A 12,320-nucleotide genomic window follows, 5' to 3' on the forward strand; every position below is an offset into this window, starting at 1 on the left:
CATACCACAGGAGGTTGATGGCACCTTAATTGGGGAGGACGGGTTCGTGGTAATGGCAAATACATCAAACATATGGTTTCCATGTGTTTGATGCCATTCCATTTGCTCCGTTTCAGACATCATTACGAGCCGTCCTCCCCTCAGCAGCCTCCACTGACACATACATTGAGGCGGAACTTGTGTACTGTAACTATAAGCGTCTAGGTGGGTGGGTCAGTGTGTGTACATGTGGGACAGGAGGGTGAGAGCGAGGCTGTATACCATAGCAGTTTAGAGGAGGGGGAGGAACTCCAGATGTTCTGCTGTCTCAGGATGTCTCTGCAAAATGCTGGCAGCCCCAGCAGGCACTGCAGAGCAGAGTTCATGAAGCAGGTGTTGCCAATATTAGGCAACCTGTGGGAAAGAAGCCATCAGTTACACACTAATATCTGAACTGTGGACCAAAGGTAAACTAATGAATGGATTTGTAAGGCATGAACACAAGATAACTCTGAGTACCACACTGAATTATTTAAAACAAAAAGCAGAGCTCAGAGATAAGAGTAGGTTTGTGTGTGTGTGTGTGTGTAGATGTGTGTGTGTTTTACCCGAGGAGCTTGGTGTTGTCTTCGCCCTCGCCTGTGCAGCTCTGCTCCCCCAGCTGGATGCTACTCTTGCTGAACAGGTTGGGGAGGCGAGCCATGGCTTCCGGAGACCTGACCAATGGCCTGGAGGAAGAGAGACAGGGTAGAGGCCTCAGTAGCAGTAGCTCAACACCAATCGTTCTGTTTAAACACTGTTTTAATGTACAGGCATACAGATATTCCTTACCATGTCATGGTGTGAGGGACCACTCTTATGTAGAGTTGAGTGAGATGAAGGTGGCTATTGTCTACAGTACTTACCTCTCCAAGGAGACAGAGGAAGCCTTCATGTTAATGGAGGCCTCTGCAGAGAGAGACCGAGAGACGGAGAGCAGTAAGAGAGAAGCTTTGTCAAAGATTAATTGAGACAAATAGCACCAAAAAATGGCACCCGTTTACAGACCTGCGATGCCAGCAAATAGGGGTACCATTCTCTTTGTCTGTGGAACAACTGCCCCCACCTCTTTGACCTCAGAGCTCAAAAGATCTCTGTAAAGACACAGACATATGCATTAGGTTAGCTATATTATATTGGCTTTTTCATTTCAATTTAATGGTATTGGTTGGCATGAAATTTGATATCAGGCTGCAGTACCTGGCAGTCTCACTGTCTTTGTTGGTCTCTCCATGGTGGTCCAGGGGGTTTGGAGAGGAGGACTGGGGGGCAGGGGAGGAGGAGGAAAACTGAGTTGAGACAGCCAGGGAAACAGAAGAAGCACTAAAAGGGGAGGAGTTCTTTGATCCTTCCACTGAAGAAGAAGAAGACGAAGAAGAGAGAGATGACATGTGGAGAGAGGAGAGGGAAGAGAGGCCGAAGAACTTGAAGAGAGTGGAAGGGGATCTGACAGGGGATCCAGGGGGTGAGGGGGGTGAGGGAGTGCCGATTGGTGTTCGGCCAGACAAGGGGTCGAGGGGCTTCAGAGATGTTGTAGACGGTTTCAAATGGAAAGAAGAGACAAAGGAAGAATCAAGTTGGTGGTGATCCTTTACGTTCTTCTTCTCCCGGTTTTTCCAAACTGATGCAGTTACCATGCTGGCATCCAAGGACGTCAGTTTGGGTGGGATTGGGAACGGCGATGGACAGCGGCTCCCAATCCCGAGGCGAACTCTGCACTTCTTTTTCTGTTTGGAGAAACATTATATATGTTATATTTGAACTAGCAGCAAATGTCACACCCAAACCACATGATCTGACCATAAAATAAAGAACTCGTCACCCAATCATATTGAATTCTGTATCATAGGCTAACAAATAGCAAAAATACATGTTTATAAAAATAAAACCATTGTAACCATACAGTTATACCCTCTGTCTCAAATCCTGCCATTTGGCACAAATAAATAGACAATGAAACAACTAGTCATAGCTGAAAAGAATAGAATATACTCTAAATTGTAACATAATTAGACAAATTCTAGCCCAGAATTGACACATACCTTTTACAGCAACACAAACATCCCATTTCAGTGTATTTGTAGACTGTGCCTTATTTTACAGAACTTCAAAATATGTTGCCCATTTCACATTGTGATGTCATAAACCAAATTATGATGCACCTGTCTAAGCGTTACCAGCATAAATAGTAAACAAATCACACACACCAAAATGTTGAAAAATAATTGACAAAATTAATTGATCGTGTATTCAGAGTTATTCCTATTTCATAAAATATACAAATTGGGCTTTCTCCCACGCTCCCTGGGCCACTGACGTGTGATTGTATGGGATATGGGAAGAGACTAGGAGATTCAAAGTAACGTTACTGTCTATCAGAATCAAAACAACTTTTATTGGCCAAGTGGCCTACATTCAAACATTCACAGAATTTGACTCGATGAATTGGTGCTGCCATTAATAGACAAACGTAAAGACACATTTACAGCCTATACAAGATACAGTAAACATAAAACATATTTATTAGCTTCTATCTTCTTAAGATACTTTAGAGTAACATTTTATTATTGTCACGATCTGACCTTAGTTCCTTTGTTTTGTCTTTTGCTTTAGTATGGTCAGGGCGTGAGTTGGGTGGGTTGTCTGTGTTAGTTTTTCTATGATTTTCTATTTCTGTATTTGGCCTGATATTGTTCTCAATCAGAGGCAGCTGTCAATCGTTGTCCCTGATTGAGAACCATATTTAGGTAGCCTGTTTTCCTTTTGTGTTTTATGGGTGGTTATTTTCAGTCTTTGTGTGTCTGCATCAGACAGAACTGTTTCAGTTTTCACTTAGTTGTTTTGTATTTTGAAGTGTTCTTTCATCATTAAATAAGATGAACACTTACCACGCTGTGCTTTGGTCCTCTCCTCCTTCCACCTACGAGGAGAATCATTACAATCTGCCTAGTGACTGTAAACTAAACAAAAATACTAACATTAGTAAATTTGTTGTATATTTGCAACAAATTTACTAATGTTAATATTTTTGTTTAGTTTACTGTAAACCCAGTTGGTCACTGCCACACCAGTCACAACTGTCAACAGATCATGACATAAATGCAAAGCATAATTTGCCATAAAAGTACCTACCATAAAAAGTACCCTCATCTCTCTCACTTTCCCTCTCTCCTTCATTCCCTGTTTTCCTCTCTCCACCTCTCTCTTCCCCCTCTCCTCCCCCAGGTGGACACCCTGACCCTGGAGCTTGTGGCAGAGCGCAGCATGGCCCAGAAGAGTGAAAATGCGCGCCAGCAGCTGGAGAGGCAGAACAAGGACTTGCGGGCCAAGCTGGGCGAGCTGGAGGGCTCCGTGAAGAGCCGGTTCAAGGCCTCCATCACCGCCCTGGAGGCCAAGATACTGCAGCTGGAGGAGCAGCTGGAGCAGGAGGCTAAGTGAGAAACACAGCAACTCTCTTATAACAACTCCATACCTTATTAGACAAGGTGAAATAGGAGACCAAGACTCAGGAGGAGTTCATGAGGGCCTTAGAACAAGCTCATCCCGTTGGAAAGAGAATGTGATCTAAATGTTGATCAATGTAATGAGTGATCTAAAATGTTAGATCTATGATCAGCCTTTGTTAATGAGTCTGTCCTAACTGTCCTATGACCTCATTCCTCTGTCCTCCTATCAGGGAGCGAGCAGCGGCCAATTAGCTTGTGAGACGGACAGAGAAGAAGCTGAAGAGGTGTGCATGCAGGTGGAGGACGAGCGCCGCCATTCCGACCAGTACAAGGAACAGGTGAGGAGCTTGTCACGGAAGTTTGGACATCTCAGATATTAAACTACAATATGTAACTTTTTGGGAGACTTAACCAAATTAACATAGACATTTGAGTTATAGATATTTAATTCTCATTGAAAACAAGTCTAAGAAGCGATAGATCTGTTCTAAGTGCTCCATTTCTATGCTTTCCGTTCTTAAGTTTAGTTTTTGCGTCTTTTACTTTTGGTTTTGTACAACAGCTGAAAATATATATTTTTGGTTATGGATTCTCTACACAATGACTGCTTGTTATGACACAAACAGAAATTAGGTGAATTCTGCATAGTGCATTTTTAAGGTGTACACAGCTAAAGAAGGATTTCTATCCAATTCAGTACGACTTGCAAAGGTGGGTCAGGATTGGATAGAAGATTTAGGATTGGAGTCTTTCCTACAGTAGGTTCTTTCCAGTAACCACTGGACCATAGGACTGCTGAGTATTGTAAGTATTAGTATTGACTGTTCATCATTGTTGATGTCTGTTGTGACACCTGGCTGGGTCAGATGGAGAAGGCCAACTCTCGCATGAAGCAGCTGAAGAGGCAGCTTGAGGAGGCTGAGGAGGAGGCCACACGTGCCAACGCCTACCGCAGGAAGCTGCAGAGGGAGCTGGACGATGCCACTGAGAGCAGCGAGGGTCTCAGCCGTGAGGTCAACACACTCAAGAGCCGCCTCAGGTATTTAGAGCCTCCCCCCCACACACACAAAAAGTTGTGTTTATTGGCCAAATTGATGGTCCTCGTTACTAATACCTCTCCTGGCCCCCTCTGTCCCCTGCAGGCGTGGAGGCCCCATCAGTTTCTCCTCCAGCCGCTCAGGCAGGCGTCAGCTGCAGGTGGAGGGAACATCGCTCGACCTCCTATCCGACGATGAGGTGGAAAACAAGACCACGGACGCCAATGCCAACGAGACGCCAGCAGCTCCCCAACCAGAGTAGACGCGCTCCATCCAGCCCACACGCAGCATGGCCTCCGCCCCCACAAACCTTACCCCTGTCCTCCTAACCCCAGACACCAGCAGTGGACCCCACTACTCTGCCTTACCCCTCTATGACAAGCTGCAGGGCCAAGCAAATCCATCATCTCCTCCTTATGAATATACCGCACATCAAGCCTTGGATTCGTTTTTTAACATCAATTGCAGATAAAAGTGCATTTAAATTGTATAGGCATCTGAGTGTGCATCGGCACTCGAAAACAAATAGCAGGAGTTTACCATAATGATGTTAAGCTACTTCCCTGGAACAGCCATTAGAATCAAACAGCCCTCTAGCTAGAATTAACCACTGTCATTTCAGCTGGTTTACTGACACACAGGTGGACGACTGCACACAAGTCGGTAAAAACATGTGTCTTTCATGATTGTACAGTATTGGACCAGGATATGTAAAACAAAGCACAGCATAAGAGAGGGAATTATTTTGAAATGGTAGCCTAAATGATGATCCCACCGAAATGTTTATCAAAACCACCACTGTCATAGAGATACTGCAATCCACTTAGTTTAGTATAAAAATAACTGTAGCGGGTTTGTAGGAAATTAGATTGTACCACGCCATGTTGCCTCAGCATTCCCCCTATATATATGACCAGCAAAAGACCCTTTTAACTTTACCAATATAACCTTGTCCAATAACCCACCATTTTATATTTGACATATCAATCTACTTTAAGTGGTGTACGATAATGTGTGGAATTAGGTTTGTCAGACTTGGAGCAAAGGCCCTTTTTTTAGACAGACAGCCCAAATGTGTGCTTGTCATACTATAATATTGCAATGTATAATTCTGGCTATCTAGTTATGTTTTCTGTACCATGTACAACATACTTAAGTCAAAAATGTCTCTTTGACATCTCGTGTCACCTTAATTTCAATGCATTACAAATGGCTGAATAATATTAGCATGATTTACAGAAGGGTAATTCATGTTTTATTGAGTGTTAGAGCGTTGGTTTTAATTCAGTGGTTCAGGGAAGAGCAATCGATCAATTTGAATATGAACACTTGTTGATGCCTTGATTATTAAATGTTAAACATAAATGACCATTTTGTAAATGACTAATTACATATTTGAGGCCTTTATTATTATTTTAAACCATAACAAATTGGGGTGGAAATGGTTTATCTGTTTCTCTTGAAAGACATGAGGAGAAAACAAGTGTATAGTGTTTGAACCAGTTTCATAGCTTTAGTGTCATATTATACCATAAGCACCTCTCCCATGGTGTTGGTGTGAACCAGTGTTATAACAGAATGATTTATGGAGCCTTCTGTCTGCCAGGCAGAAAGTAGGATTTCATTGGGTTCAAAGCTTTAACATCCTGAAGGTTGTTATTATTAGTGGACTGGCTGTTGACGACCAGGTATTCATCATCTCCTTTTATTTCTTGTATTTCTAGACTTTTTTTGTTGTTGTAAAAGACCAATAAACATATCCATTATAAAAAGTATTTATTTTCTTCTATATTTCTTGTGCAACACATTGATGTCCTCTTAGTCTTTCCCACAGTAGTTGTGGGTCAAGACTGTCTCCAAACTGATATGTGATGTATGGTCTATGTTACATTGCCATTCATTGTTCCCTTACTTCATTGTATTTGTGGTTACATTAAAACCCTGAGGGAGTGTGTAGATAGACTGTGCACAGACACACAATATTGTTCTAATATTAACTTTTTCCTCTTTACCCAACATGAATGAATGATAGAGATGGCCTCTTATACAGTGCATTCAGAACGTATTCACACCCCTTGACGTTTTCCACATTTTGTTACGTTACAGCCTTATTCAAAATGGATATAAAAAATCATCAATCTACACACAATACCCCATAATGACAAAGTGAAGACAGGTTTTTAGACATTGTAGCAAATTTATACAAAATAAAAAGAGAAATACTTGTACATGATTGTACATGGTTTGGAACGGCACACACCTGTCTATTTATTTGATTTATTTTTGATTTCACCTTTATTTAACCAGGTAGGCAAGTTGAGAACAAGTTCTCATTTACAATTGCGACCTGGCCAAGATAAAGCAAAGCAGTTCGACACATACAACAACACAGAGTTACACATGGAGTAAAACAAACATACAGTCAATAATACAGTCTAAACAAGACTATATACGATGTGATCAAATGAGGTGAGTTAAGGGACGTAAAGGGAAAAAAAGGCCATGGTGCCAAAGTAAATACAATATAGCAAGTAAAACACTGGAATGGTAGATTTGCAGTGGAAGAATGTGAAAAGTAGAAATAAAATAACGTGGTGCAAAGGAGCAAAATAAATAAATAACATAAATACAGTAGGGAAAGAGGTAGTTGTTTGGGCTAAATTATAGGTGTGCTATGTACAGGTGCAGTAATCTGTGAGTTGCTCTGACAGTTGGTGCTTAAAGCTAGTGAGGGAGATAAGTGTTTCCAGTTTCAGAGATTTTTGTAGTTCGTTCCAGTCATTGGCAGCAGAGAACTGGAAGGAGAGGCGGCCAAAGAAAGAATTGGTTTTGGGGGTGACCCTAGAGATATACCTGCTGGGGCGCGTGCTACAGGTGGGTGATGCTATGATGACCAGCGAGCTGAGAGAAGGGGGGACTTTACCTAGCAGGGTCTTGTAGATGACATGGAGCCAGTGGGTTTGGCGACGAGTATGAAGAGAGGGCCAGCCAACGAGAGGGTACAGGTCGCAATGGCGGGTCGTATATGGGGCTTTGGTGACAAAACGGATTGCACTGTGATAGACTGCATCCAATTTGTTGAGTAGGGTGTTGGAGGCTATTTTGTAAATGACATCGCCGAAGTCGAGGATGGTAGGATGGTCAGTTTTACAAGGGTATGTTTGGCAGCATGAGTGAAGAATGCTTTGTTGCAAAATAGGAAGCCAATTCTAGATTTAACTTTGGATTGGAGATGTTTGATGTGGGTATGGAGGGAGAGTTTACAGTCTAACCAGACACCTAGGTATTTGTAGTTGTCCACGTATTCTAAGTCAGAACCGTCCAGAGTAGTGATGTTGGACAGGCTGGCAGGTGCAGGCAGCGATCGGTTGAAGAGCATGCATTTAGTTTTACATGTATACTTCTAACTCTCCCCACCTCCCTTCCCCAGCCACCCTCACCCTCCCTCTAGGAGAGCATCCAAACTGAACACAATGGGTCATCCAGTCATCCTCCATGCACCAGCTCCAGGCTGCAGCCAGCAGTCATTCAAAAAGTGTCATCCAGGGGGATCACCATCGCGCCCAATCACCATACGTTTCCTGAGATTCACCGACAAGGAACGAGTCCTACAGGCGGCGAAAATCAACACCATCACAGTGGGAAACGCCAAACTCACTTTACACCAGGACCTGTCAGCTGGAATACGCCGAAAGCGCCAAGAGTTTGACGAAGTGAAGAAATACTCCATTGACCGAGGTATCTTCAGGGGATTCAAGTACCCAAACGAGCTCAGGATTCTTCACCAAGGAGCCCTGAAACACTTCAAAACTCCCAAAGAGACATGGAACTGCCATGGTCTCGGTCATGCAGTAAAATGGAAAAATATATTATGTGCTCTAAAAAAGTAAAAAGCAGACATTGCGCTATTACAAGAGACACACCTCTGTGATGCCAAACATGCCAAACTCCGCAGAGCTTGGGTGGGACAGGTGTATTTCTCATCTTTCAAATCAAACAGTAGAGGCACAGCCATACGTATCCATATGAATGTTCCATTCATAATTGACAAAAACATATCTGATCCGGAGGGGAGATTTATTTTGATAACTGGGTCACTGTATGGTCAACCAATTACTATCTTAAATATATACGCCCCTAACACAGATACTCCTGCTTTCATGTCAAAAATGATAACCCTGTTCAATGAATATTGTGTTTCCTTTGGCGTGGTGGCCGGAGATTTTAATTGTACCCTTAACCCGACCCTAGACAAATCATCTCAAGTCCCCACCACAAATCCTAGATCTGCAAAGATGTTGAACTCTCTTACTAAAGAGATGGGACTGATAGATATCTAGAGAGAGAGCTCATCTATGGACTATACATACTACTCTAATGTCCATAACACCTACTCCCATATAGATTACATTTTTATCCCAAAGAGTTTCATAAATTCAGCCACTTGTACAATCGGACCCATAGCACATTCAGATCACGCCTTTGTCCACCTCCGCTTTGACCTCTGCAAAAACATCCCGAGGTCAAAGAGCTGGAAATTCAACACCTCCATGTTATCAAATGAAGCGTTCCATACATTGGTAACTACATGGATAGACAACTACACACAAGACAACAAAGATTCTCCTGTTTCTCTGGCCACAATGTGGGACGCTGCTAAAGCCACACTAAGAAGTCATCTAATTGCATATGCTTCCTCTAAGAAAAAAGCAATGGAAGCACACATGCTAGATCTCGAGAGGGAGCTGGAATGCTGTGAAAAAGTACATAAACAATCCCCAGACAGCACCTCCTATAGCAATAGGCCTAGTAGATTACTTGCTTACCGATTTAAAAAGAGCAGTCACAGCGTACAATCATGGCTATCCGAACAGCAGAGGACGAGGTCACATATGACCCCAAAAATATAAATTTAACTTTTCATGATTCTTACTGCAAACTATATACCTCTGAGAGAAAACACACAGAGGCAGAACTCCACTCTTTCCTAGAGGGAATCTCACTACCTAAACTATCAGAGACTGACCAGCTCTATGAAGACACTATGTCATTTCCAATGGAAGACACAGGGGTTTCAATACCTTGGGATCTTCATAACACCAGATCTGAATAGCCTTTTCAAGGAAAATTATCTCCCACTCCTGGATCGAATCAAGAATTATCTCCAAAGCTGGATCTCCCTCCCAATTAGCTTAGTAGGAAGAATTAATGTCATCCGTATGAACATCCTCCCTAGACTGAACTATTTATTTCAGATGATCCCATGCTATCTCCCAGTTTCCTTTTCAAAACAACTAACCAAAGCATCACCAAATCTATGTGGGGCAATAAAAAACCTAGGATCAAGTTCTCCACTCTATCAAAACATAATCTAAAGGTGGTCTTGCCCTTCCCTCCCTTCAATTGTACCACTGGTCTGCCCAAATCCGCAACATGCTAACATGGATCACAAACAGACAAGAGTCAACATGGATTCAGATAGAAGCCCAATCCTCTGGTCCATTGCCCCTAAACTCAATTATATTCATTAATAACTTTAGTGAAGTGGGAAACATAGCCAAAACATTTGTGATTTACAGCACCCTACTAGCGTGGAGGGACTGTAAGAAATACCTGGGCATTTCCTCACAAATATGTTCTCACTCTCCTATAGTAGGCAACCCAGTCTTGACAAAAGCCCCGAGGGATGCCAACTTTAATCTTTGACATACTCTAGGAATCAGGAACTTTTTCAGACCTATTTCATCAGAAAACCACTACACTGAAATCCTTTCAAGAGCTCTGCAGTGAATCCAATGTGCCAAAATCCCCCAAAAATATCTTCAAATTAGACTTGTCATTTCCTCATTTACTTCCATTTAAACCCTTCTTGTCACAGCACAATCCATTAAAGGCAAAATATCTTATATCTATAGACTTTCTGAGAAAGGAGGCTCCTCCTTTACTCCTTTGAAAATAATCTGGGAAAAGGACCTAGGTCAGTGATGAGTTATGGGTGTTATGGGCGGAGGTTTGCAACAGGGTATACTGCTCCTCTACTAATGTCAAAATTAAAGAATCTAATTTTATTACAATCCTTTGAGACTCCATAGAATGAAAACAGACATGTCTCCTAACTGTAAAAGATGTACCTCTGAAAGTGGAACCTATATGCATGTATTTTGGAGCTGTAGAGAGATTGCCAGATTCGGGCAAGCTATACATACTGCTGCACAGAAAATACTAGATGTACAGTTTGATATGACCCCGTGTATCTATCTTCTTAATGCCCAGCAGGACTTTGTTCTTGATCCTGACAGAGAAAAGTTTCTTATGACTATTACATACTTTGCTAAGAAATGTATTTTTCTATTGTGAGCCTCTAATACCCCTCCTACATTTAAGATGTGGATTGACCCGATTGTTGACTTTCTCCCTCTTGAAAAGCTCACTTATGACCTCCACAAGAGACAGCCCAAGTTTGATCGACTCTGGTCTCCCTACTCAACTATATTTCAAATTGGACAGAGTGAATGGGGAGATTAGGGAAATGAGCAGATACATTGTGTAAAGTACTGTAAAATCTAAAAACTAATTATTTCCTCGTCGTCTCAGCGAAGGCTAGAAATAGCTAATAAGAACCTTGTTAGTGCTGCTGAAAACTTTATATATATGTTTATTTTTTAATTGTTCTTTGTGTGTATGTATGTATGTATGTATGTATGTATGTATGTATGTATGTATGTATGTATGTATGTATGTATGTATGTATGTATGTATGTATGTATGTATGTATGTATGTATGTATGTATGTATGTATGTATGTATGTATGTATGTATGTATGTATGTATGTATGTATGTATGTATGTATGTATGTATGTATGTATGTATGTATGTATGTATGTATGTATGTATGTATGTATGTATGTATGTATGTATGTATGTATGTATGTATACACGTATATATATACACATATAAAATATATATATATATATATATACGGTGGGGAAAAAAGTATTTAGTCAGCCACCAATTGTGCAAGTTTGTATACTGATAACAAGTTCAAACAGGTGCCATTAATACAGGTAACGAGTGGAGGACAGAGGAGCCTCTTAAAGAAGAAGTTACAGGTCTGTGAGAGCCAGAAATCTTGCTTGTTTGTAGGTGACCAAATACTTATTTTCCACCATAATTTGCAAATAAATTCATTAAAAATCCTACAATGTGATTTTCTGGATTTTTTTCTAATTTTGTCTTTCATAGTTGAAGTGTACCTATGATGAAAATTACAGGCCTCTCATCTTTTTAAGTGGGGAACTTGCACAATTGGTGGGTGACTAAATACTTTTTTTGCCACACTGTATGTATATATATATATATAATAACTATTATTTATTATTATTATTATTATTCATGTTTTTTTAAGCCTGTCACATCTGTGAATGTGTTGTGGTGGTTGATTTGAAAAACAAGAACTTAATAAAACTTTAAATTGAAAACAAAGTGCCATCCAGAGAGATACTTATCCTGTCAAAACATTAGGGAGCTCCGGCCATTGAAGTGACTCATAGGTTGTAGCTCTATGTTGCAGATAATCATATGCATAATAAATGGATGGTCGTAACTAGGGATGCAAAGAGTCAGAAACTTTCCAGCAAATTTTCCATGGGGAGTAAAGCCGAGGATTTGGGGAATTTTGCTTAAATTCTTGGTCTTGTGGCATATTTTGGTTAAACTATTCCCGATTCAATGGAATTGCAACCCTTTGCATGCACAGTGCAGTCTTCCATCACATGTAGAGCTTATTCTCAAGATCTTGCACACTAATGAGATGCTAT

General features: G+C 41.2%; 1 protein-coding gene across 2 annotated transcripts in view; it reads left to right on the forward strand.

Annotated features, from left to right (window-relative positions):
* The window catches only part of LOC124015054 (myosin-10-like), a 68,020-nt gene extending 62,048 nt beyond the window's left edge, over positions 1 to 5,972 (forward strand). The window contains exons 37-40 of one of the 2 annotated variants that reach the window (XM_046329950.1): positions 3,244 to 3,452; positions 3,703 to 3,802; positions 4,331 to 4,503; positions 4,607 to 5,972. In XM_046329950.1, coding sequence (XP_046185906.1) covers positions 3,244 to 3,452; positions 3,703 to 3,802; positions 4,331 to 4,503; positions 4,607 to 4,763 — 639 coding nt within the window. In that variant the 3' untranslated portion in view covers positions 4,764 to 5,972. Of the gene's footprint in view, positions 1 to 3,243; positions 3,453 to 3,694; positions 3,803 to 4,330; positions 4,504 to 4,606 lie in introns of those variants that run through there. The other variant, XM_046329949.1, reaches the window with a different exon arrangement.
* The last annotated feature ends 6,348 nt before the right edge of the window (positions 5,973 to 12,320 follow it).

Source organism: Oncorhynchus gorbuscha, linkage group LG26 (assembly GCF_021184085.1).
Source record: "Oncorhynchus gorbuscha isolate QuinsamMale2020 ecotype Even-year linkage group LG26, OgorEven_v1.0, whole genome shotgun sequence".
Taxonomy (NCBI): Eukaryota; Metazoa; Chordata; class Actinopteri; order Salmoniformes; family Salmonidae; genus Oncorhynchus; species Oncorhynchus gorbuscha.